A 25,974-nucleotide genomic window follows, 5' to 3' on the forward strand; every position below is an offset into this window, starting at 1 on the left:
TCCTGAGACCCGGCCCAGTGAAGGTGGCTGGCACCTTCTCATCCCTGCTCCTGTACCAGGCCCAGTGTAGGTGGCCAATGGAAGTCTCATCCCTCCATTGCCTCCCTGAGTTGTAATCGCTTCACTTCCCCTGAGTGTACGTGTTTGCTTGTGAGCTGGTGGAGTGGAGCTGGAGTCTGTGACAGAGCATGGGGTTGATTGTTGATGATGCACGGTGCCGCCACATCTGCACCGCCAAGGCTCCCTTTTGCTTTGTAACCACTGCAGAACTCACAGCTTATCCCCAGTGAGGCAGGACCTGCAGACAGGACCAGGAGGCTGCACCTCAGGACTATGCCTGGGTCACATTTAGGTCTGTGTGTGTTCATGTCCACACATGAGCAGCTTCTCCCAGGTATCATTGTGCCGCCCACTTACTTTGGAAATGGGATTCAGAACGCCTAACCGTAACATAGTAGGAGTTGGAAGTGGCTTTGTTGGAGACAAGTGACACATGGGTCTGCCGTGTGACCTTCCTGCTCAGTGGTGGGCTGCACCAGCAGCTGATGTCCTGTGCCTATTCTGGGGAAAAAGAGGATTGTCCCTGGCTTTGTTGGTCCTCACCCTGTGGTGCAGGGTGTCTGGGTATGTCAGGCTGTGAAGGAAGACACTCCTTAGGGGGGTCCTGGGGCTTCCAAGCAGCACTTGCCCACCGTTCGTTGGGGTCAGTGTGGTTCCTTACTGTGCGCACTGCCCACCACCATCATGGAAGTGCATCTTGCTGATGAGTCATGCTCACTCCGGGGCTGTGCTGGACCCTGTGTTTGTCCCCAACAGCAAGGGAAAGAAAGCTGTCCTTTTGCTGAGTTGTGCACTTCAATGCTGTATGTCCCTGTCACAGAGTTGTGACAGGCAGGCAGTGACCATCTGGCCTTGTTCTTGGCAGGTCCTCCGTCTTCAGCAGAGTCCCCAAAGTTCAGCCCCATCCGCTCCCTGGAGGAGGAAGAGGAGGAAGAGCCGCCCAGAATCCTTTGGTACCACGGTAAGACAGCCATGAGGCCATGCAGCCCTGACACTATTTAATTTTCCTCTGACTCACCAGAGACCGATAGGTGCCATGGAAGTGCACCTCACATGAAGGGCAGAGGACACCACAGTCCTGGCAGCCCTTGTCCTAATACTGAGAAAGATGTGGGCTCTGTCGCCCTCCGTTGGCATGGCCACACACTGCTGTTTTGTGGCTACCTTTGTTAGAGGCATGGGACACGTACCTGTTCAAGGGGCAGTGTGTCCATCCCCCCAAAGGTCCATCAGGATTTAGCCATTAGGGACCCAGAGAAGTGACAAGAAGTTGACTTTTGAGACCCCCTGCTTATCCCCAGTCCTGTGTTAATGCACAGCCAGCCCATGGCTTCTGAAATGAATGTATAGTCTCGGTGTTGCTAAAAGGGTTCAGACAGGCTGGGGAGGGGGGACTGCCCCCAGCTATTTTGCCAGATGGTGATGTTCCTCCAAGATTCAGAGAAGACACTGGCCGCTGGCTGCTTCCAGCTCTCCCCTTGTTTGGGCTATGTAGTCTTTGTTTTCTTTTCTTTCATTCTTTCTTTGTGTGCATGTGTGCTCATGTGTATGCGTGCTCACACACACACACTAAGGCCTCTCACTGCTACAAATGGACGCTAGACATTTGCACCACTTATTTTATTTTTTGCTTTTTTGAGGTAGGGTCTCCCTCTAGCCTAGGCTGACATGGAACTCATACACACCTTTAATCCCAGCACCCAAGAGGGAGAGAGGTAAAGGCCATACTAAGAGGACATAGTGAAGTCCAGGTCAGCTGGGGCTAGAGCAACAAGAACTTACTTTGAAAAACCACCCCCCCTCAAAAAAAGGAAGAGGTGACACACCCCTTTAATCCCAACACTTGGGAGGCAGAGGTAGAAGGATCGCTATGAGTTGTAGGTTCAGCCAGAGCCTACATAGCGAATTCCAGGTCAGTCTGGGCTAGAGTGAGACCCTGCCTAGAAAAGCACCCCCCCCAAAAAAAAATAAAATAAAATGGGAAAAGGGGAAGAAAGGCAGGAAGGAAAGAGGAGCTGGAGATGAACAAAGTGGTGAATGCATCTGTAGTTTGTTTTCAACAGCAAGAGCCCCCTAGCACGTCCATACTCAATCACTTTCACTCATATAAATAAATAAATTAAAAAAGAAGAGGGGGATGGGCATGGTGGCACACGCCTTAAATCCCAGCACTTGGGAGGCAGAGGTAGGAGGAACACCATGAGTTCGAGGTCACACTGAGACTACAGAGCGAATTCCAGGTCAGCTTGAGCTAGAGTGAGACTTTACCTCGTAAAACAAAAACAAAAGCAAAACCAAAGAAGAGGGACTGAGAAGATGGCTCACCGGTCAAAGACCCTTGCAAAGCCTGCCAGCCAGTTCAACCAGTCCTGTAAGCCAGACACAAATAAGTGGTGCAGAAGGGCTGGAGAGATGACTTGGTAGTTGCGGCACTCGCTTGCGAAGCCTAAGGACCCAGGTTCAGTTTTCCAGTACCCACATAAGCCAGATGCACAAGGTGGTACATACATCTGGAGTTTGTTTGCAGTGGCTAGAAGCCTTGATGTGCCCATTCTTTCTCTTTCTCTCTCTCTCTAATAAGTAAAGTATTTAAAATAAAATAAAATAAAATATTTTAAAACATCGTGCCGGAGCCAGGCATGGTGGCACACGCCTTTAATCCTAGCACTCAGAGGCAGAGGTAAGAGGATCGCCATAAGTTTTAGGCCAACCTGAGACTACAGAGTTGAGTTCCACATCAGCATGGGGTACAGTGAGATCTTACCTCAAAAAAAAAAAAAAAAAAAAAAAAAAAGAAAATAAAAGAAAAATAAAAAGGAAAAATAAAAAAGAAAAAAAAAAGCCCTGCATGGTGGCGCAGCACTTTGGAGGCAGAGGTAGGAGGATTGCCATGCATTCAATGCTACCCCTAGACTACATAGTGAATTCCAGGTCACCCTGGGCTAGAGTGAGACTCTACCTCGAAAATGAAAGAAAAAAAAAAAATGAAGGAAAGAAAGATCAGCATGGTGGCACATCCTTTAATCCCAGCATTCAGGAGGCCGAGGAAGCAGCTCAGTTTCTCTGGCAGGTGTCTGGAGTGGAGCTGCTCTGCCTTGTGAGTGGCTTGGCTTGTTCCATGCTGCCCTTTTTCTTTTTCTTTTTTTTTTTTTAAGGTTTCCCTAGGTAGAGTCTCACTCTAGCTCAAGCTGACCTGGAGTTCACTATATAGTGTCAGGGTGGCCTCAAACTTACGGCGATCTTCCTACCTCTGCCTCCAGAATGCTGGGATTAAAGGCGTGTGCCACCATACCTGGCGTTTTTGTTTTTGTGCTTTTGGCTTTTCGAGGTAGGTTTTTACTGTAATCCAGGTTGACCTTGAATCCACTATATAGTCACAGGGTGGCCTCAAACTCGTGACGATCCCCATATCTCTCTGCTTCCTGAGTATTGGGATTAAAGGCGTGCACCACCTTGCCTAGCTATGCTGCCCATTTTAGCATGTGGGTTTAATGTTGAGCTGCGCCAGGGCCCTCTGTGGGCTAAGCACACGCAACCACTGAGCTGCATCCCGGCTGGGCCATGCTTGCTTACATTCATGTTTTTATTCAGGACTGATTGTAAGTTTAGGGAAATGATAGACTCAGGACAGTACCCTATCCAGCGTCATGACAACTCATTCCATTGCCACAGGAAAACTGACACCAAGAAGCCCCGGTCCCGGTACCACTGTCATTGCCCCACGCTGGTGTTTGGTTTGGTTTCAAGTGACATGAGTCCTATTGCTTTGTCTGGATTATCTGGGTAAATCGTTATAAGGAGGTAGAAGCCATATAATTGTCTTTTCTTTTCTTTCTTTCTTTCTTTAATTTACAAGCAGAGAAAAAATAGAGAATGGGCACACTAGGGCCTCAGCCACCGCAAACAAAACTCCAGTGCACCATCACATCCCCGTTACGTGGTGCTAGGGTCAGAGCCAAGGGCTTTGCACGAGGTGATGAGCACTCTACCCACTGAGTCTCCACCTTGTGCATCTGGCTTTATGTGGATATCGAGGAATTGAATGCAGGTCCTTAGGCTTTGCAGGCAAGCACCTTAATTGCCAAGCCATCTCTCCAGCCTCATAATTGTTTTTTCTTAAGCTAAAACACTTGCTGTTTAAAAATACAGGGGTTTGGTTGTTGTTTGTTTTAGCTTTATTTTTGTTGTTTATTTTTGTGTTTAAAATATTTTTATTATTATTTTATTTGAGAGGGAAAGCAGATAGAAAGAAATGGCACCTCATGGCCTCCAGCCACTGCAAATGAATTCCAGACACATGTGCCGCCTTGTACATCTAGCTTAGTTGAGTCCTGGGGAATGGTACCTGTGTCCTTTGGCTTTGCAGGCATGTACCTTAACTGATAAGCCCTGTTTTTGTTTTGTTTTTTGCTTTTTTTTTTTTTTTTTTCATTTTGGGGGGGATTTTCAATTTTTCAAGGTAGGGTATTACTCTAGCCCAGGCTGGCCTGGAATTCACTATGTACTTTCAAGGTGGCCTCAAACTCACAGCAATCCTCCTACCTCTGCCTCCCAAGTGCTGGGATTAAAGGTTAAAGGCATGTACCACTACACCTGGCTTTTTTTTTTTTAAATTTTTTTTTATTTTTAATGCAGGGTCTCACTCTATCCCAACCTGACCTGACTCAGCTGGGATTGAAGGCGTGTGCCATCATACCTGGCCTGATTCAGTTTTTTTTTTTTTTTGTGGGGGGTGTTTTAAGGTAGTCCCACTCTAGCCCAGGCTGACCTGGAATTCACTGTGTAGTCTCAGGGTGGCCTCAAACTCATGGTGATCCTCCTACCTCTGCCTCCCGAGTACTGGGATTAAAGGCGTGTGCCATCACACCTGGCTCCTGATTCAGTTTTGACTTGACTTGTCTTTCTGTCTTTTTAAATCCTAGAACCACGATCATTTGAAGTAGGAATGCTGGTCTGGCTGAAATACCAAAAGTACCCCTTCTGGCCTGCGGTGGTAAGCATGCCCTTCACCTGTTGTGAGCACCGAGTCCTTAGTCCTCTGCTCTTGGTACCGTGGCTGGGCAGATGGCTTCATGGAAAATGTAGGGTGGGAGCATGAGGTAGATAAGGGGGAACAGATTGATCCAGCAGCAAGATTGGTTATTGTGGCACCATTCATGGGAAGGTCTGTGTCTAATCTGTAGGCAGCCAACATAGAAACTGGCTCACCTTGAGCCCTGTGCTCTTCCAGCCTCCCCCATTCATGCTCTGCATACAGAGAGGATCTTGAGAGCAGGCCAACCGATCAAACCATGTGAGCCTGCTGTCCCATGTTTGGTAGGCTGAAGCAGGAGGATTGCAAGTTTGTAGCCAGCCTGGGCTCCAGAGCGAGACCTTGCTTCACAGACCCCCCAAAAAAAGCTAGGCATGGTGACTCATGGCACATGGGAGGCTGAGGTAGGATCACCATGAGTTCCAGGCCAGCCTAGGCTAATGTGACTCCGTGTTTCAAAACAAAACAACAGCAAAAAGAGGTAGCTGCCATTCTGGTGAGGTCCCACATAGTGCTCCAGTTACCTGGCTGTGGCTAGGACCTTGACTGTGAGTTGTCTATACCTCTCCTTCTGTAGGAGCTTCTGTAGATTAGGCCTTTTAAAAAAATACATGTGTTATATATATTATAGATACATTATCCACTTGAGAGAGAGAAAAGGGCAGAGGCAGATAGAGAAACTGGTATGTCAGAGCCTCCTAGCCACTGCAAATGACCTCCAGAGCACGTGCCATCTTGTGCATCTGGCTTTACGTGGTACTGGGAATTGAACCTGGGTCCTTAGACTTCACAGGCAAGTGCCTTAACCACTGAGCCATCTCTCCAGCCCTTAATATTGGTTTTAGTTAATTATTTATTAGAAAAGAGGGAATGGGCATGCCAGGGCCTCTTGCCACTGCAAACAAACTCTAGACACATGCGCCACTTTGTGCCTCTGCCTTATGTGGATTCTGGGAAATCAAGCCTGAGTCCTTAGGCTTCACAGATAAGCGCCTTGACCCTGAACCATCTCTCCAGCCTTTTTTTTTTTTTTTTTTTTTTTTTTGAGGCAGGGTCTCACTGTAGCCCAGGCCTCATAATCATGGTGATTTCCTGCCCCAGTCTCCCCAGTGCTGGTATTACAAGCATGGTGTGACCTGTTTATCATTGTAGTTTTGTCAGTGCTGGTGATAAAACCCAGGGTCTCGTGTTTTGTACTTAGTGCTTACCACTGAGTCACATCCTGGACCCAGTTAATTTTTATCAAAGGTGAAGATGGGGCTGGACAGATAGCTTAGTGGTTAAGGCACTTGTTTGCAAAGCCAAAGGGCCCAGGTTCAGTTTCTCAGGACCCATGTAAGCCAGAATGCACAAGGTGGCATATGTGTCTGGAATTTGTTTGTAGTGGCTGAAATCCTGGCATACCCATTCCCCCACTCTTTTTTATATATATATATATATATATATATATATATATATATATATATATATATATATATATATGCCTTTTTTCTCTGTCTCTCAAATAAAATAATTTTTTTATTTTTTAAAAATTTATTTATTAGCGAAAGAGAGAGAATGGGCACGTCAGAGCATCTAGCCACTGCAAACAAACTCCAGACACATGTGCTACCATTGTGCATCTGGCTTATGTGGGACCTGAAGAATTGAACCTGGGTCCTTAGGCTTCACAGGCATGTGCCTTAACTGCTAAGCCATCTCTCCAGCCCAACAAAATAATTTTTAAAAAATTAGAAAAGAGCTGGGCATGGTGGTGCACACCTTTAATTCCAGCTTGGGAGGCAGGGGTAGGAGTTCATGGCCACCCTGAGACTACATAGTGAATTTCAGGTCAATCTCGTCTGGTATGATGGTGCAGACATGGCTTCCTGGTACTTGGGAAGCTGAGGTGGTAGGGTCAGGAGTTCCAGAGCATCCTGATTCCATGAGACCCTGTGACACCCCTCATAGACATTGGAGAGAGCCTAGATAGCCTGTGACGCCCTTCTTAGACATTGGAGATAGTCTGTGACATCCCTCTTTGTAGAGAGATCTCGGATAGCCTGTGACACTGCTTCATAGACAGAGGAGGCCCGGCTTGTCCTCCACACCAGGACATCGCAGCCCCCCCCCCCCGGAGGGCCTCTTAAGAAGGTAGAGGAAGTGTCCTGTGTCCAACGCTTCTCACACTGTGTTCTCTCTTGTCCACGGACAGGTCAAAAGCGTCCGGCGCAGAGATAAGAAAGCCAGCGTGCTCTTCATTGAAGGGAACATGAACCCCAAAGGCCGTGGGTAAGGCCACCACTCTGGCTTCTTCCAGTGACCCACTGACAATGATAGCACTTGGGGATACAGCATAAGCTCAGAGCCTGGGTTTTGCTATTGGTCACCAGAACTAGGGACAAAATTTTATTCACTGGCTGTACAAGGTGGCCCAAAGGGCATCCCGGGTCCCATACTCCATAGCAAAGTTTGGTTACAAAGGTGGCCCACCTGCTTTAACTGGGTCGTGCCATCCAGTTGATGTTCCCTACCTGATCTCACTTGGGCGGACAGCTTGCTCATAGCCATCGGCAGCCCCTTCAGAGAGAGGCGAGCTAAGTGTCAGGCCTGGGTACTTCTGTATCTCAGATGGCTGATTGGGAGGTCACAAAAGTGGGCACCCCGCACCTCCACGCTGACTTCGTTTTGCGGGAAGGGAACTTTGGGGTCTGAGCAGAGACCCAAGCATACCTCCATCCGTCCTGTCCAGGATCACCGTGTCCCTGCGCAGGCTGAAGCACTTCGACTGTCAGGACAAGCACACACTGCTGGTAGGTGACTCACTCTGCTTCCTTGAGTAGGCTTAGTGCCCCCATGTGGGTGGATGGCCGTCAGAGAATGGCTCTTCTGGGCTCATGCAGATGATGGGGGAGGGTGGATCAAGGCTACCAGCTGTTTTGTGTCCCTGCATGGAGTCCTCAGCCACCCTGGGAAGCAACCCTGTTATGTCCCCACTGACGAGAGGCCATGACAGAGAGGCCTGAACACAAGTGATTTGGAGCACTTGGCTGTGAGTCCTGAAGCTGCGGTGAGCCTCAGTACAGCAGGCCCGCCCTTAGATGTCAGGAGTGAGCCTGCCATCGACACAGTCAGGAAACAGTTGGCCTCTGGCCCCACCACTACCCAGAGTTTTCCCAGGAAAAGATTTTGTTGTGGTGCTTGCGCAGGACATTGTGTGCAAGCCGGTAATCCTGAGGCAAGATCACCAGGCTAGTCTCAAAAATCAACAACTTGTAGCTTTGGGAACAAAGCCTTTGTTCTGTCACCTCAAAGCCAGAAGCCAGCACAGGTGTCAGTGGGTGGCACTCCATGCAGGTGTCTTGGGTTCATGAATATCACTGCCTTGATTCATCCATGATCATCATCGGCCATTTTTTGGTGTCACTGCTTGGCTTTGAGTGGGGTGGTAGCTAGCTGCCAAGGGCACCTTGCTGACTGGCGAGGACTTCCAGCTCCCAGGAGCCTGTGGACATCAGGTCTCTTCTGGCTGGACTCCATGCCTGCATGCCTGCCTGCCTTCCTTTCTTCCTCTCTTTTTAATTTTATTTATTTGCTTGTGAGAGAAAGAATGGGTGCTCCAGGGCCTCTGCAAATAAACTCCAGACACATGAACCACCTTGTGCATCTGGCTTATGTGGGACCTGGAGAATCGAACCTGGGTCCTTGGGCTTCACAGGCAAGTGCCTTAACCGCTAAGCCATCTCTCCAGTCCCCCCTCTATTTTTTATTGAGGCAGGGTCCCATTCTAGCCCTGACTGACCTGTAACTCATTCTTTAGCCCAGGCTGGCCTTGAGCTCAAAGTAATCAAAGGTGTGTGCCACTACTCCCCAGCTTCCAGCTTCTTCTTCTTCTTTTTTTTTTTTTTTTTTTTTTTTTTGAGGTAAGGGTCTCATTCTAGCCCAGGCTGACCTGGAATTCACTCTGTATTCTCAGGGTGGCCTCAAACTCACGGCGATCCTCCTATCTCTGCCTCCCAAGTGCTGGGATTAAAGATGTGCGCCACCACGCCTGTTTTTTGTTTGTTTGTTTTTGAGACATGCTATTACCATGAACTCAGGATCCTTCTGTTTGCCCAGGTAACTGAGATCTTAGGTGTCAGTTACCACACTTGTGGCACTGCTTTTTTTTTATTATTATTTGACTTTCATAGTCCTGCAGATGGAAGCCAGGTCGTGGGCATCTGGCACACAGGCATACCCTCACCAAGCCCTGCCTACAGCCCTCCTCTTAATCTTTTCTTTCTTTCTTAATTTTTTTTTTTGTTTGTTTCTGACATAGTCTCACTCTAGCCCAGGCTCTCTTGGAACTCACTCTAGTCCCACACTGGCTTTGAACTCACCGCATTCCTCCCACACCGAGCTTTTTTTTGTTTTTTGTTTTTGCTGAGCAGTGATTCTGAAAGAGCTGTTAAAGCATATACTCCCGTAACCGTAGCACTGTGGAGGCTACCCAGTGAACTCTAGGTCTGCCTCCTGGGCTAGAGCAAAACCCTATCTCAAAGAAAAGAAAAAAACCCAAACAACCACCACCAAAAAGCCAAACAGGGCTGGAGAGATGGCTCAGTGGCTAAGGCACTTGACTGTAAAGTCTGACAACCTGAATTCCATTCCCCAGTACCTACATGAAGCCAGATGTGCTAGGTGGTGCATGCATCTGGAGTTTGTTTGCAGCAGCTAGAGGCCTTTGTGTGCCCATTCTTTCTCTCTCTGCTGCAAATAAATAAAATTATTAAAGTTAAAATAAAATTAAAAACATTTAATTTAAAAAAAGTCAACAAAGCTGGGCATGGTGGCGCACGCCTTTAATCCCAGCACCTGGGAGTCCAAGGCAGGAGGATCACTATGACATCAAGGCCACCCTGAGATTACATAGTGAATTCCAGGTCAGCCTGGGCTAGAGGGAGAGACCCTACCTTGAAGAACAAACAAACAAAAAACTATTAGGGAAGTGGCACAGGCCGGGCATAGTGGAACATGCCTTGAATCCCAGCACTTGGGAGGCAGAGATAGGAGGATCAACATGAGTTCAAGGCTAGTCTGAGACTACATAGTGAATTTCAGGTCAGCCGGGACTAGCTGGAGCAAGACCCTGTGTCTTGTGACACAGGTCACAGATAGTGGCTGTTGTCATCCTCCATGCCTTTGTGTCCCCAGTGGGATTGTAGCCTCCTAACTATGCCACAACATTATGGACCAGCGGTCCCACAGTGGCCCAGGGCACCCTGCTGGTGTCCTTATTTTCTAGTGAGCTGGTAGAGTCCCTGGGGAAGTCATGGTGCTGGCAGCCAATTTCCCTCGCTATCAAGGGGATCACATCTTACTTGGTGGGCATGTTGGCACCTTGGCACCCTCGAGCATGTGGGCCTCTCTAGACAATTGCTTCATAGCTTTTCAAATGTCCATCTGGCTGAGCATAGTGGCACAAGCATATCATCTCAGTAGTTCAGAGGTAGAGGCAGGAGGATCATGAGTTCAAGGTCATCCTTAGCTACATAGTAAATTTGAGGCCACCCAGAGTTACATGCCTGTCTCAAAAAGACCAGAAAAGGGCTGGAGAGATGGCTTAGCGGTTAAGCGCTTGCCTGTGAAGCCTAAGGACCCCGGTTCGAGGCTCGGTTCCCCAGGTCCCACGTTAGCCAGATGCACAAGGGGGCGCACGCGTCTGGAGTTCGTTTGAAGAGGCTGGAAGCCCTGGCGCGCCCATTCTCTCTTCTCCCTCTATCTGCCTTTCTCTCTGTGTCTGTCGCTCTCAAATAAATAAATAATTAAAAAAAAAAAAAAAAGACCAGAAAAGCTGGGCGTGGTGGTGCATGCCTTCAATCCCAGCACTAGGGAGCAGAGGTAGGATTGCCATGAGTTCAAGGCCACCCTGAGACTACATAGTGAATTCTAGGTCATCCTGGGCTAGAGTGAAACCCTACCTCAAAAAAACAAAAAAAAAAAAAAAAGAGACCAGAAACAACCATCCAGTGTTGATCCAGTTTAGTTCAGGCTGATCTGAGACCGTTGTTCTACTATGGGCTCCTGAGTACCGCCCTGCATGTGCCCCCAGTAAACTGCCAGGCCCAAGCATATGGAGAAACTGAGGCTCAGGGCCACACTGACACCCCCTGTTGGGTTTTACAGGACAAAGCCAAGGAGGACTTTGCGCAGGCCATCGGCTGGTGCGTCTCTCTCATCACAGACTACCGTGTGCGGCTAGGTATGGGCTGCACCCTGAGATGTTGGAGGGACACTGTATGAGGTACAGACAGGGACTGAGGCTCATGTGCTTCTGGTCCATGACAGCCCAGTCCCTGTGGAAGGTGGAATCAGGGACAGCTCACTGACAAGAGGCTGCTCTCCCTCTGTGCTGTCTGCCATCGGGAGCTCACAGTGCCAGTGACGCGTGCCCCAACCACCTGACGACTCTTTTTCTGGGTCAGCAGACACACTTGTGTCTTGCAGGGCCTGGTGGCATCTGAGCACAGTGCTCTCTCCTGTCCCTTTATAGGCTGTGGTTCCTTTGCTGGCTCTTTCCTGGAGTATTATGCTGCCGATATAAGTAAGTGGGAGCATGTCCTTCCCTGTGGGGTCTGCCTTTAGCCCTTGACATAGTTCATCTCCAGGTCTCTGTGGGCTGGTGTGTTCACCCAAGGTGCCAGCTGAGTCCAGAGCAGAGCTGTGTGACCCACCCCCACATGGGGCTTGTCAAGACTTGGGACTGTCCCTGCCTGTCTGCTCTGGGAGCCTGCACCCCACAGGCAACATAGGCATGGTCTCTGTTGGGGTGGATTGCCATGTGTCTAGTGTGAATTAAGGCATGCTGATCATGTTGTCACACTGGGATGACACTCGGCATGGCCCACAGCTGTCCTGGACTTTAAAGCACAGAGGGATCATGGGGGGCTCAAGGCCTGGGTAGGGAGAAAGGCATGGTATGCAAATTGAGGGCCAGCCAGATGAGAGCTTGTCTCAGAAGTAAAAGGAAGCCAGGTGTGGTGGTGCATGCCTTTAATCACAGTACTCGGGAGGCAGTGATAGAAGGATCACTGGGAGTTCGAGGCTAGCCTGAGACTACATAGTGAATTCCAGGTCAGTCTGAGCTAGAGTGAGAAAATGAGACCCTACCTGGGGGGTGGGGGGGAGTAAAATGAGGCTGGGGGTATGGCTCAGTGGGAGAACCCTGACCTAGCATGTGAGGACCTGGATTCACTCCCTGCTCTTTGCAAGGAATGCAGAGGTCCCTCTGCAGTGGAGTGTAGGGAGCAGCACTATTAACAGGGTTCCGGCAAGGCCTACAGTGTCCATTCCTCTCTCAGGTTATCCTGTCCGGAAGTCCATCCAGCAGGATGCACTGGGGACCAGGTTTCCCCAGCTGGGCAACGTGGACCCTGAAGAGCCTGCAAGGGACAACCCCCCAGGGCGACAGCCACCCTGCCGGAAGATGCTCCCAGACCGCTCCCGGGCTGCACGGGACCGAGCCAACCAGAAGCTGGTGGAGTACATTGTGAAGGCCAAGGGTGCAGAGAGCCACCTACGTGCCATCCTGAGGAGCCGCAAGCCGTCCCGGTGGCTGAAGACCTTCCTGAGCTCTGGCCAGTATGTGACCTGCGTGGAGACGTACCTGGAGGACGAGGAGCAGCTGGACGCAGTGGTGAGGTACCTGCAGGGTGTGTGTCGTGACATGGACAGCGACATGCTGGTGCGTGGAGGCGGGGACCACATTCGCTTCATCCTGGACGTGCTGCTGCCTGAGGTGGGTGTGAGGAAGGGGGGCTGGACCTCAAGCTGCCATTAGGGTCCCCTGCAGAGACTCACTGGCCCCAAATCATGTAACCATAGGCAACTAAGCCACAGATTCATATGGATGGAAAAATGAGCATGTTAGACTCCATGCCTGTTTCCAGTGCCATAGGGTTTGGGAGTTTTTTTTATTGTTTTGGGGAGGTTTTTTGGTTTAGTTTTTTCCAGGTTAGGGTCTTACTCTAGCCCAGGCTGACCTGGAATTCACTATGTAGTTTCAGGGTGGCCTTGAGCTCATGCGATCCTCTTACCTCTGCCTCCCGAGTGCTGGGATCAAAGGCATGCGCCACCATGCTCAACTTGTTTAACTTTTTTTTTTTTGGTAGGAAGCCATGTTGTCTTTATTCATAGATGACATAATCTTGTATAATATATAGAAAATTTTGATGATTAATCAAATAATGATTAAAACTGATAAATGAGTTTAATGCTCAGTACTCAAATCAAAGAAGAAATACAGCATATTTCTTTCTTTATTTTTTATTTATTTGAGAGTGACAGAGAAAGAGGCAGAGAGAGAGAGAATGGGTACACCAGGGCTTCCAGCCACTGCAAACAAACTCCAGACGCGTGTGCCCCCTTGTGCATCTGGCTAACGTGGGTCCGGGGAAACCAAGCCTCAAACTGGGGTCCTTAGGCTTCACAGGCAAGCGCTTAACCGCTAAGCCATCTCTACAGCCCTACAGTATGTTTCTTAACAATGAGAAAAGCAAAAATGCATTAGGAAATTCATTCCGTTTGTAACATCATCAAGAATAATAAGCATATTTGATGATACAATTGAAAAGTACAAAACAGAGACATGGTTAAAAAGAATTTAACACCTGGCAGGTGTGGTGGTGCACGCCTTTAATCCCAGCACTCGGGAGGCAGAGGTAGGAGGACTGCTGTGAGTTTAGGTCACCCTGAGAATACAGAGTGAAGTCCAGGTCAACCTGGACTAGAGTGAGACCCTACCTCGAAACCCCCCCCCCAAAAAAAGAACTTAATGCCAAAACAAGGGGAAAGTAATACATTGTTAATAGTCTCCAAATTGACTTAAGGTAACATATACTGCTTATGAAAATTCTAATTGCTTTTCAGCAAAAAAAAAAAGACAATGCGATCATATTTTTTTATTTTTAGAAATGTATAAAAAGAAATCTTTATTTCAGTTTGTAGCTACGGTGTTCTATTTGCATGTAATTGAAATTGAGTAGAGAATAGTATGTGGGTTTTTTAAAATTTTTATATATTTTTTTTCTCAATTTTTATTAACATTTTCCATGATTATAAAAAAATATCCCGCCGGGCGTGGTGGCACATGCCTTTCATCCCAGAACTCGGAAGGCAGAGGTAGGAGGATCACTGTGAGTTTGAGGCCACCCTGAGGCTCCATAGTGAATTCCAGGTCAGCCTGGGCTAGAGTGAGACCCTACCTCAAAAAACAAAACAAATATATCGCATGGTAATACCCCCCCCCCCACTTTCCCCTTTGAAATTCCATTCTCCATCATATCCCCTCCCCATCTCAATCATTCTACTTACATATATACAATACCAACCTCTTCCCTTTATATCTCCTTTTTAACTTACTGGCCTCTGATACTAAGTATTTTCCTTCTCACGCAGAAGCCCAATCATCTGTAGCTAGGATCCACATATGAGGGAGAACATGTGGCGCTTGGCTTTCTGGGCCTGGGTTACCCTAGTATAATTCTTTCCAGATCCATCCATTTTCTGCAAATTTCATAACTTCGTTTTTCTTTACCGCTGAGTAGAACCTCCATTGTATAAATTTGCCATATCTTCATTATCCACTCATCAGTTGAGGTACATCCAGGCTGGTTCCATTTCTCAGCTATTATAAATTGAGCTGCAATAAACATGGTTGACCACGTACTTCTAAGGAAATGAGATGAGTCCTTAGGATATATGTCTAGGAGTGCTATAGCTGGGTCATATGGTAGATCAATCTTTAGCTGTTTTAGGAACCTCCACCCTGATTTCCACAATGGCTGGACTAGATTGCATTCCATATGTGGGTTTTTTTTTTGTTTTGTTTTGTTTTTGTTGTTTTTTTGGTTTTTCCAGGTAGAGTTTCACTCTACCCTAGGCTGACCTGGCATTCACTCTGTAGTCTCAGGATGGCCTTGAACTCACAGCAATCCTCTTAACATCTCCCTCCCAGGTGCTGAGGTTAAAGGTTTGTGCCACCATGCCTGACATATTTTTTCTTTTTTTAAGAAATAAAGGTAGAGGAAAAAGTAGGGGAAACCCTTCAACATATTGGTCTTAGCAAAGACTTTCTGAATACAACCCCAATTGCTCAGGCAATAAAACCACAGATTAATCACTGGGACCTCATGAAATTACAAAAATTTTGCACTGCAAAGGACACAGTGAAAAAAGCAAAGAGACAACCTACAGAATGGGAAAAAATCTTCGCCAGCTATATATCTGATAGAGGATTAATATCTAGGATATACAAAGAACTCAAAAAGTTAAATAATAAGGAATCAAACAAGCCAATGAAAAAATGGGCTATGGAGCTAAACAGAGCATTCTCAAAGGAAGAAATACGAATGGCATATAAGCATCTAAAAAGATGTTCTATGTCACTAGTCATCAGGGAAATTCAGATTAAAACTACATTGAGATTCCATCTCACTCCTGTCAGACTGGCAACCATAGTGAAAACAAATGATCATAAATGCTGGCGGGGATGTGGAAAAAAAGAAACCCTTCTACATTGCTGGTGGGAATGCAATCTGGTCCAGCCATTGTGGAAATCATTGTGAAGATTCCTAAAACAGCTAAAAATTGATCTACCATATGACCCAGCTATAGCACTCCTAGGCATATATCCTAAGGACTCACATCATTTCCTTAGAAGTACGTGCTCAACCATGTTTATTGCAGCTCAATTTACAATAGCTGGGAAATGGAACCAGCCTGGATGTCCCTCAACTGATGAGTGGATAATGAAGATGTGGCACATTTATACAATGGAGTTCTACTCAGCGGTAAAGAAAAACGAAGTTAGGAAATTTGCAGAAAATGGATGGATCTGGAAAGGATTATACTAAGTGAGGTAACCCAGGCCCAGAAAGCCAAGCGCCACATGTTCTCCCTCATATGTGAATCCTAGCTACAGATGATTGGGCTTCTGCGTGAGAAGGAAAATACTTAGTAGCAGAGGCCAGTAAGTTAAAAAGGAGACATAAAGGGAAGAGAAAGGAAGGGAGGAGGGTACTTAATAGGTTGGTATTCTATATATGTAATTACAATGATTGAGATGGGGAGGTAATATGATGGAGAATGGAACTTCAAAGGGGAAAGTACAGGTGGGGGGAGGTATTACCATGGGATATTTCTTATAATTATGGAATATGTTAATAAAAATTGTGAAAATTTAAAAAAAGAAATAAAGCTAAAAAAATAAAAGAAGAAGAAGAAATTAAGCTAAATTTGGCCTGGTAGTACAGACCCATAACCCCAGCTACTTTGGAGTCTGAGGCAGGAAGATTATAAATTTAAGGACAATCTTGTACAATTTAGTGAGATCCTGTCTCAAAACAAAAAGTAAGAAGGGGATATGGTATAGTGGTAGAATGCTGGCCTAGCATGTGTGAGAGACTAGATTTAATCCTTAATACCACACACCAAAAAAAGGAAAAAAATCTAACCAAGTATCTGAATGCTTCCCTAGTCTCTCTGTTTTCCAATTGTTTTTATTAACAACTTCCATGATTATAAAAAATGTCCCATGATAATATCCTCCCTCCCCTGACTTTCCCCTTTGAAATTCCATTCTCCATCATATCCCCTCCCCCTCTCAATCAATCTCTCTTTTATTTTGATGTCATGATCTTTTCCTCCTATTATGATGGTCTTGTGCAGGTAGTGTCAGGTACTGTGAGGTCATGGCTATTCAGGCCATTTTGTGTCTGGGGGAGCACGTTGTAAGGAGTCCTATCCTTCCTTTGGCTCTTACATTCTTTCTACCACATCTTCTGCAATACACCCTTAGCCTTGGAAGATGTGATAAGAGATATTCCAGTGCTGAGCACTCCTGTCACTTCTTTCCAGCACCATAATGCCTTCTGAGTCATCCCAAGTCTGTATATATTTTTAATTAGTATAGTCAATTAGAAACTAGTAACATCTAATATTTTAGTTTTTTGTTGTTTTGTTTTTCAAGGTAGGGTCTTACTCTAGCCCAAGATGACATTTTCTATTTATTTTATTTTTATTTTTTGGTTTCTTGAGGCAAGGTCTCACTGTAGCCCAGGCTGACCTGGAATTCACTATATAGTCTCATGGTGGCCTTGAACTCTTGGCAAACCTCCTACCTCTGCTGGGATTAAAGGCGTATACTACCACACCCGGCTTTTCTATTTTTTTTTATTTTTAGTTTTTTTAAATTTATATTTATTTTAATTTTTATTAACATTTTCCATGATTATTAAAAAAATCCCATGGTAATACCCTCCCTCCCCTCCACTTTCCCCTTTGAAATTCCATTCTCCATCATATTACCTCCCCATCTGTAGCTAGGATCCACATATGAGGGAGAACATGTGGCGCTTGGCTTTCTGGGCCTGGGTTACCTCACTTAGTATAATCCTTTCCAGATCCATCCATTTTTCTGCAAATTTCATAACTTCATTTTTCTTTACCGCTGAGTAGAACTCCATTGTATAAATGTGCCACATCTTCATTATCCACTCATCAGTTGAGGGACATCCAGGCTGGTTCCATTTCCCAGCTATTATAAATTGAGCTGCAATAAACATGGTTGAGCATGTACTTCTAAGGAAATGAGATGAGTCCTTAGGATATATGCCTAGGAGCGCTATAGCTGGGTCTTATGGTAGATCAATCTTTAGCTGTTTTAGGAATCTTCACAATGATTTCCACAATGGCTGGACCAGATTGCATTCCCACCAGCAGTGTAGAAGGGTTCCTTTTTTTCCACATCCCCGCCAGCATTTATGATCATTTGTTTTCACTATGGTTGCCAGTCTGACAGGAGTGAGATGGAATCTCAATGTAGTTTTAATCTGAATTTCCCTGATGACTAGTGACATAGAACATCTTTTTAGATGCTTACATGCCATTCGTATTTCTTCCTTTGAGAACGCTCTGTTTAGCTCCATAGCCCATTTTTTGATTGGCTTGTTTGATTCCTTATTATTTAACTTTTTGAGTTCTTTGTATATCCTAGATATTAATCCTCTATCAGATATATAGCTGGCGAAGATTTTTTCCCATTCTGTAGGTTGTCTCTTTGTTTTTTTCACTGTGTCCTTTGCAGTGCAAAATCTTTGTAATTTCATGAGGTCCCAGTGATTTGTGGTTTTATTGCCTGAGCAATTGGGGTTGTATTCAGAAAGTCTTTGCTAAGACCAATATGTTGAAGGGTTTCACCTACTTTTACCTCTAGCAGTTTCAGAGTTTCAGGTCTGATGTTAAGGTCTTTAATCCATTTGGACTTAATTCTTGTGCATGGCGAGAGAGAATAATCTATTTTCATCCTTCTGAAGATATATATACAGTTTTCCCAACACCATTTGCTGAAGAGGCTGTCTTTTCTCCAATGAGTATTTTTGGCGTTTTTTCGAATATCAGGTGGCTATAACTACCTGGGCTTACATCTGGGTCCTCTATTCTGTTCCACTGATCTACATGTCTGTTTTTATGCCAGTACCACGCTGTTTTTGTTACTATAGCTCTGTAGTATAGGTTAAAATCAGGTACCACCAGCCTTATTTTTGTTGCTCAGTATTACTTTAGATATTCAAAGTTTTTTGTGATTCTAAATGAATTTTTGGATTTTTTTTTCTATTTCCATGAAGAATGCCTTTGGAATTTTGATAGGGATTGCATTAAATGTGTAGATTGCTTTTGTTAAGATTGCAATTTTCACAATATTGATTCTTCCAATCCAGGAACAAGGGATGTTTCTCCACTTTCTAGTGTCTTCTGCAATTTCTCGCTTGAGAGTTTTAAAGTTGTCATTGTAGAGATTCTTTACTTCCTTGGTTAGGTTTATTTCAAGGTACTTTATTTTATTATTTTATTTTATTTTATTTTATTTTATTTTATTTTGATGCAGTTGTGAATGGGAGTGATTCTCTGATTTCATCCTCTGTGTGTTTGTTGTTAGCATATATGAAGGCTGCTGATTTCTGTGTATTTATTTTGTGTCCTGCTACATGGCTGTAGGTTTTGATCAGTCTAACAGTTTGCTAGTAGAGTCTTTAGGGTCCTTTATGTATAGAATCATGTCATCTGCAAATAATGGTAACTTGATCCCTTCCTTTCCAATTTGTATCCCTTTTATGTGTGTGTCTTGCCTTATTGCTATGGCTAAGACTTCTAGAACTATATTAAATAAAAGTGGGGACAGTGGACACCCTTGTCTTGTTCCTGATTTTAGTGGAAAAGCTACAAGCTTTTCTCCATTTAGTAATATGTTGGCTGTAGGCTTGTCATAAATAGCTTTTATTATATTGAGATATGTTCCTTCTTTCCCAGTCTTTGTAGGACTTTTATCATGAAGGGATGTTGGATTTTATCAAATGCTTTCTCTGAGTCTAATGAGATGATCATATGATTTTTGTCCTTCAACCCATTTATATAATGTATTATATTTATAGATTTGCATATATTGAACCATCCCTGCATCTCTGGGATAAAGCCTACTTACTTGGTCAGGGTGAATGATCTTTTTGATATATTCTTGTATTTTGTTTGCCAGTATTTTGTTGCGAATTTTTGCATCTATGTTCATGAGGGAGATTGGCCTGTAATTTTCTTTTTTTGTTCTATCTTTGCCTGGTTTTGGTATCAGGGTGATGCTGGCCTCATAGAAGGAGTTTGGTAGGATTCTTTCTTTTTCTATTTCCTGGAAAAGCTTAAGAAGCAATGGTGTTAGCTCTTCCTTAAAGGTCTGGTAAAATTCAGCAGTGAATCTATCTGGACCTGGGCTTTTTTAGTTGGGAGATTATTGATAACTGTTCGGATCTCCATGTTTGTTATAGGTCTATTTAAGTGATTAATCTCATTTTGATTTAATTTACATAGGTCATATAAATCAAGGAAATCATCCATTTCTTTCACATTTTCATACTTTTTGGAATATATGCTTTTATAGTATGTTCCTATGATTTTTTGAATTCCTCTGGAATCTGTTGTGATGTTACCTTTTCATCTCTGATTTTAAACTTAGTATTATCATATATGTATTATCATATATATATTTATATAAAATATATTATTAACAGATTATAGTCTTTGATCCCCTCACCCCTGCTTCCATTTCCCTGGGGCCCTCCTCAGTGGGGTTATGGTATTCACTATGGAGTCATGGAGACCTCAGTCAGTCCCTGTGGTACAGTGGTGGGAACCATGCCTAAGAGTTTTCCTGCCCACTCTGTGGCTCTTCCAGTCTTCCCACCCCCTTCTTCTGAAATGTTCGCTGAGCCATAGTAGGCCTGTTGGCAGACTGATTTAGTGTTGAGTTCTTGCCTCTGAATTGCTGCTTTGATGGGTTTTGAATGGTCACCGTGTCTGTCACCATCACCATAGAGCTGGCTGTTAGGCTAGCAGTAAGAGAAGTGCTCATGTCGCGGCTTCCTCTGCAGGTTCCCCCAGGATCTGGCAGATGTGCTAGAAGTAGCACATCTCTTGGTGGGCAGTCAGCTTTTTGCTTGTCATATTGATGGATCTTGATTCTCCTCCGCTTTTTCTGCCGTCATTGCTGCAACGCCCTCTAATCTGTCAGTGAGTCACAGCACTGGGATGTTCATTTACGCCATATGTTCTCACAGTGAAGTTCACTCCAACAGCTCATGGCATCATGGTGGCACAGAGTTGAAGTGGGAGAAGCAGTTATCTTCTCATAGTTGCTAAGAATCTTCTCAGAGTGGCTGAGAAGCCTAAATTGTTAAAAACTTTTTATTGGGCTGGAGAGATGGCTTAGCGGTTAAGCACTTGCCTGTGAAGCCTAAGGACCCCGGTTCGAGGCTCGGTTCCCCAGGTCCCACGTTAGCCAGATGCACAAGGGGGCGCACGTGTCTGGAGTTCGTTTGCAGAGGCTGGAAGCCCTGGCGCGCCCATTCTCTCTCTCTCCCTCTATCTGTCTTTCTCTCTGTGTCTGTCGCTCTCAAATAAATAAATTAATTAATTAAAAAAAACTTTTTATTGATAATGTCTATAAATATAGACAGTATAGGGTCAGAGAGATAATGTACCATGATCATAATCGCTTACCCCTGCCCCAATTCCCCCCTCTACTGAATATTTTCTTCTTTGCAACTAGTCTCTCTTTTTTATTTTTCAAGGTAGGTCTCACTCTAGCCCAGGCTGATCTGGAATTCACTGTGTATTCTCAGGCTGGCGTCTAACTCACAGAGATCCTCCTACCTCTGCCTCCGAGTGCTGGGATTCAAGGCATGCACTGCCATACCTGGCATGTCTTTTTTATTCTTTTGAGACTGGATCTCAGTAGCCCGTGCTGGCTTGTTACTCATGGCAGCCATCTTGCCTCAGCCTTCAGATGGCTAGAGTGACAGTTTACCGTCCTTGCAGGCCATCATCTGTGCCATATCTGCAGTGGATGCTGTGGACTATAAGACAGCTGAGCAGAAGTACATCCGGGGCCCAACACTCAGCTACCGGTAAGTTCTGCAGGGACCTTTCTGTTGCTATGTCTTCGGTGTTTCCCTCCCATCCAGATAGAGTTGCCCAGGGCCCTTCACCACACATGTGTGAATGAACCCACGTGGGCCCAGAGCCTCCCTTGAATTGCTGCCCAAAGGCATCGGCTTAGGAGGCCCGTATCCTGCAACGGGCCTGGTCGCGTGCTTGGCCTGAGTCCCCTCATAATCTCCTTGTACTACGGGGTGTGTTTTGGGGCCTTGCCCATCTGCTCCGACTCTGTGGCTGTTGGAGAAAGAGCAAGATTAAGAGGCAAGCTGGGCCTCCTGACAGGAGCAAGGCCCGCGATGAAGATGCTTCTTTGCTGTGGCATTCAGCTGCCCTGGGACTTTTGGCCCCCGAGCCCCTAATCCGCCTCTGGGCATGCTGCCAGGTCTCTCTGTGAGCCAGGCCAGTAGGTCAGTGACAGGCTGAAGGCTCAGCTGCAGTCACAGGGAGAGTCTGTCTAGAGCCACACGCCAGGCTTGTCACCTCCCAGCATGGCGCCCCGAAGGCCTGGTGGGCATCCTCATCCCAGGGAGGGCAGTGGGGTTTCAGCACAGGGCCTGGCATTGCCCAGAGGAGCCAGGTGGAGGCAGCAGCTCTGGCATGGCCAGACGTGTGCAGAGCTCTATGGAGGACACTTGACTCGATGTTGTTTGCTTTCTTTGAAAACGGAAGCTTAGTTCTCAGCAGCCAGCCTTTCATTCTCAGTACCCAGGTACAAGTGACCATTGAGCCAGGCATAGTAGCATGTTATTTGTCACCCCAGCATTGAGGAGGCTGAGGTAGGATGGTGGGTTCCAGGCCAACTCAGGCTACAAAACCTTGTCTCAAAAATAAAATAAGCCAGATGTGGCGGCGCATACCTTTAATCCAAGCACTTGGGAGGCAGAAGTAGGAGGATCACTGAATTCAAGGTCAGCCTGAGACTACAAAGTGAATTCCAGGTAAGCCTGGGCTAGAGCAAGACCCTTCCTCGAAAAAACAAAAAATAAAATGAGGAGCCTAGAGAGGTGGCTTAGCAGTTAAGGTGCTTGCCGGCAGAGCTAAAGGACCCAGGTTGTTTCCCAGTACCCATGTAATGTCAAATACACAAGGTAGAGCATGCAACTGGAGTTCATTTGCAGTGGCTAGAGGCCCTGGTACACCCGCCCATTCTCTCTCTCTCAGATAAATAATAAAGAAGACATTTAACAAAAAAAGAAAAAAAAATAAGGCTGGAGAGATGGCTCAGCTGTTAAAGGTACTTCTTTGGAAAACCTAACAGCCTGGATTTGATTGCCCAGTACCCACATCAAGCCACTTAAAGGCACCCGCTTGCAAAGTTAGCCAGGTTGGGTTCACTTCCCAAGTCATGCACATAACCTGGGCACAGAAAGTGACACAAGAACCTGCTGTTCATCTACAATGGCAAGAGGAGTGCATACATACGCAAATAATTTTTTTTTTAATTTTTTTGTTTTTCGTTTTTGAGATAGGGTCTGACTCTATCCCAGGCTGACATAGAATTCACTATGTAGTCTCAGGGTGGCCTCAAACTCACAGTGATCATCCTACTTCTGCCTCCCAAGTGCTGGGATTAAAGGTGTGTGCCACCACATGCAGCTTTATTTTTATTTATTTATTTATTTTATTTTTTTAATTTTTATTAACATTTTCCATGAGCTTTATTTTTTTAATTAATTTATTTATCTGAGAGAAACAGGTAGGTAGGTAGAGAGAGACAGAGCGCACCAGGGCCTTCAGCCACACAAACTCCAGCTGCATTTGCCACCTTAGTTATCTGGCTCTACATGAGTATTAGGGAATCCAACCTGAGTCTTTTGACTTTGCTGGCAAGTTTTTTTTTTTTTTAACATTTCCTTCATTTACGTAAGAGAGTAGCAGAGAGAGAATGGGTACGCCAGGGCCTGTAGCCACTGCAAATGAATTCCAGATGCATGCACCACTTTGTGCATCTGGCTTACATGGGTACTGAAGTGGAATCAAACCAGGGTCCTTAGGCTTCACAGGCAGAAGCATTAGTGGCTAAGCCATCTCTCCAGCCCCACAGCCCTAAAATGTTTTTATTTATTTGCAGGCGAAGAGACAGACAAAGAAGGGTCATGCCAGGGCCTTCTGCCACTGCAGACAAATTCCAGATGCATATACTACTCTGTGCATCTGGCTTTATGTGGGTTTGCGGAGTTGAACCTGGGTTTTTAGGTTTTGTAAGCAAGTGCCTAAAACCTTTGAGCCATCTCTTCAGCCCCATTTTGTTTGTTTGGTTTTGGTTTTTTGAAGTAGGGTCTCACTCTAGCCCAGCAATCCTCCTACCTTTGCCTCATGAGTGCTGGGATTAAAGGCGTGCACCACCACTCCTGGCTCCAAATTGTTTTAATTTATAAAAGGGGGGTTGGCCGGGCGTGGTGGCGCATGCCTTTAATTAATCCCAGCACTCGGGAGGCAGAGGTAGGAGGATTGCCGTGAGTTTGAGGCCGCCCTGAGACTCCATAGTGAATTCCAGGTCATCCTGAGCTAGAGTGAGACCCTACCTCAAAAAAAAACAAAAAAGGGGTGGGCTGGAAAGATGACTTAGTGGGTATGACACTTGCCTGCAAAGCCAAAGGACCCAGGTTCGATTCCCCAGAACCCACGTAAGTAAGCCAACTGCACAAGGTGGTGCATATGTCTACAGCTCGTTTGCAGTGGTTGTATGCCCTAGTGCACCCATTCTCTCTCCCCCTCTCTCTCCCTTTTCTGCTTCCATCTCTGTCTTAAATAAATAAATAAAAATTTAAACAAAAAAAAAATCTTTTAAAGGTGGCTAGTGTTCATGAAGGTGACACCTGAGGTTGTCCTCCGGCCTCCACACACACTCATGCACATATAAAAATACTCTAGGTATGGAGAGATGGCTTAGCAATTAAGTGCTTGCCTGTGAAGCCTAAGGACCCCGGTTCAAGGCTCGATTCCCCAGGACCCACGTTAGCCAGATGCACAAGGTGGCGCATGCATCTGGGATTCGTTTGCTGTGGCTGGAGGCCCTGCCACACCCATTCTGTCTCTCTCTCTCTGCCTCTTTTTCTGTCACTCTCAAATAAATAAAAATTTTAAAAATATCTTTAAAAAAATATTCTACATGCAACCTAAAATTTCCTCTTTGCTTTTCCCATGCATAGTTCAGTAGCACCTAGCATCGTCATGTCGTTGGGTCACAGTCCCCAACTTCCATCTCCAGAACATTCCTCCTTTTCCATACTGAAAATGTCCCAGAAGATGCAGCTCCTGTGTCACTGCCTTGGTCCAGACATGGTTCCACAGTGACAGGATCTTGTATGTCCCACAGGGAAAAGGAGATATTTGACAGTGAGCTCCTGGAGGAGAGGAAGCGGCGCCAGTGGTGACAAGCTGCCGAAGTGCCCTCCTCCCCACAGCACCTGCCAGGCCGGCATGGCCCACCACTCCTAGGAGTCCTGACACAGAAACTACCTGCTGGAATGTTGCAGCTGAGGTCCAGGCTGTGGTTGGCCCTTGTCTTCAGTCCTGAGTTCCAAAGAACTATTTCATTAACTCCAGAGCCACCTGCAGCTTATAGAAAATATGTTTTTGGAAAGGGTGTGTATGTATGTGTGCGTGTATATGTGTGTGTGTGTTGGATTTTTATTTTTGAAAGGTTTTTAAAGGAACAACCTTGTTTGCACCCCCTTCCTTGTCACTGCATACAGTGACCTGTGTGCCATATCACTCATGCCAACATTCAGCAGGAGCTTCTGGAAAGACAGTTTGATTCGAATACAGGGCTCCCAGAGCACCCATGGGTATTATCTGCTCTCACGTTGCTTTGTCTTTGTTCCTGTGATTTGTGAAATCTCTGCCACTCCTCTGTGGTGGGGAGATTAACCACCTCCGTGGGAGGCAGGACCCTGTACCATCATTTGCACAGGGAACTGGGTAGCTCAGCCTCACACAAGGTGCCATGATGTCCGCCTTGTCCCCTATTGTGTTGTCACCACAGACAGAGCTTCCCAGATGTCAGTCATGTATATGGGCAGCGGTGGCAAGATCCCAGCATGGCCACCACCCCACCCATCATTCGTGACAAAGACTGCTTCCTACTTGCATGGGGCTCTCTGAGACAGCCCCAGTGCATGGCTGTGAGGCTAAGAGTGGCTGTGCTGGCTAGGGTCACCTCACACTGGGCAATGTGTCCTTAGAGACCACACCTTGCAACACATAGTCACAGCAGAGAGTTTATCATGCCAAGCTGCACTGAGGCTGTATGAGGTAACAGCCAGAGGGGTGTCTACACCGGCCTGGCCTGCGTGGACTCCAGCCAGGGCCACGGTCACAGCCACAGCCACAGCACGTGTGCTTATCCAAAGATCTGACCACGAGTGGGTGTGTTA

General features: G+C 46.0%; 1 protein-coding gene across 4 annotated transcripts in view; it reads left to right on the forward strand.

Moving 5' to 3' along the window:
* Nucleotides 1-25,392, forward strand: part of Pwwp3a (PWWP domain containing 3A, DNA repair factor) — a 34,485-nt gene extending 9,093 nt beyond the window's left edge. For all 4 annotated transcript variants that reach the window (XM_045135230.1, XM_045135232.1, XM_045135233.1 and 1 more), the window contains exons 6-14: nucleotides 926-1,021; nucleotides 4,983-5,053; nucleotides 7,287-7,363; nucleotides 7,824-7,884; nucleotides 11,240-11,315; nucleotides 11,607-11,657; nucleotides 12,415-12,851; nucleotides 21,476-21,564; nucleotides 24,915-25,392. In XM_045135230.1, coding sequence (XP_044991165.1) covers nucleotides 926-1,021; nucleotides 4,983-5,053; nucleotides 7,287-7,363; nucleotides 7,824-7,884; nucleotides 11,240-11,315; nucleotides 11,607-11,657; nucleotides 12,415-12,851; nucleotides 21,476-21,564; nucleotides 24,915-24,972 — 1,016 coding nt within the window. In that variant the 3' untranslated portion in view covers nucleotides 24,973-25,392. The remainder of the gene's footprint in view (nucleotides 1-925; nucleotides 1,022-4,982; nucleotides 5,054-7,286; nucleotides 7,364-7,823; nucleotides 7,885-11,239; nucleotides 11,316-11,606; nucleotides 11,658-12,414; nucleotides 12,852-21,475; nucleotides 21,565-24,914) is intronic.
* Nucleotides 25,393-25,974: the final 582 nt, after the last annotated feature.

The sequence above is a fragment of the Jaculus jaculus genome, chromosome 15, assembly GCF_020740685.1.
Source record: "Jaculus jaculus isolate mJacJac1 chromosome 15, mJacJac1.mat.Y.cur, whole genome shotgun sequence".
Classification (NCBI taxonomy): Eukaryota; Metazoa; Chordata; class Mammalia; order Rodentia; family Dipodidae; genus Jaculus; species Jaculus jaculus.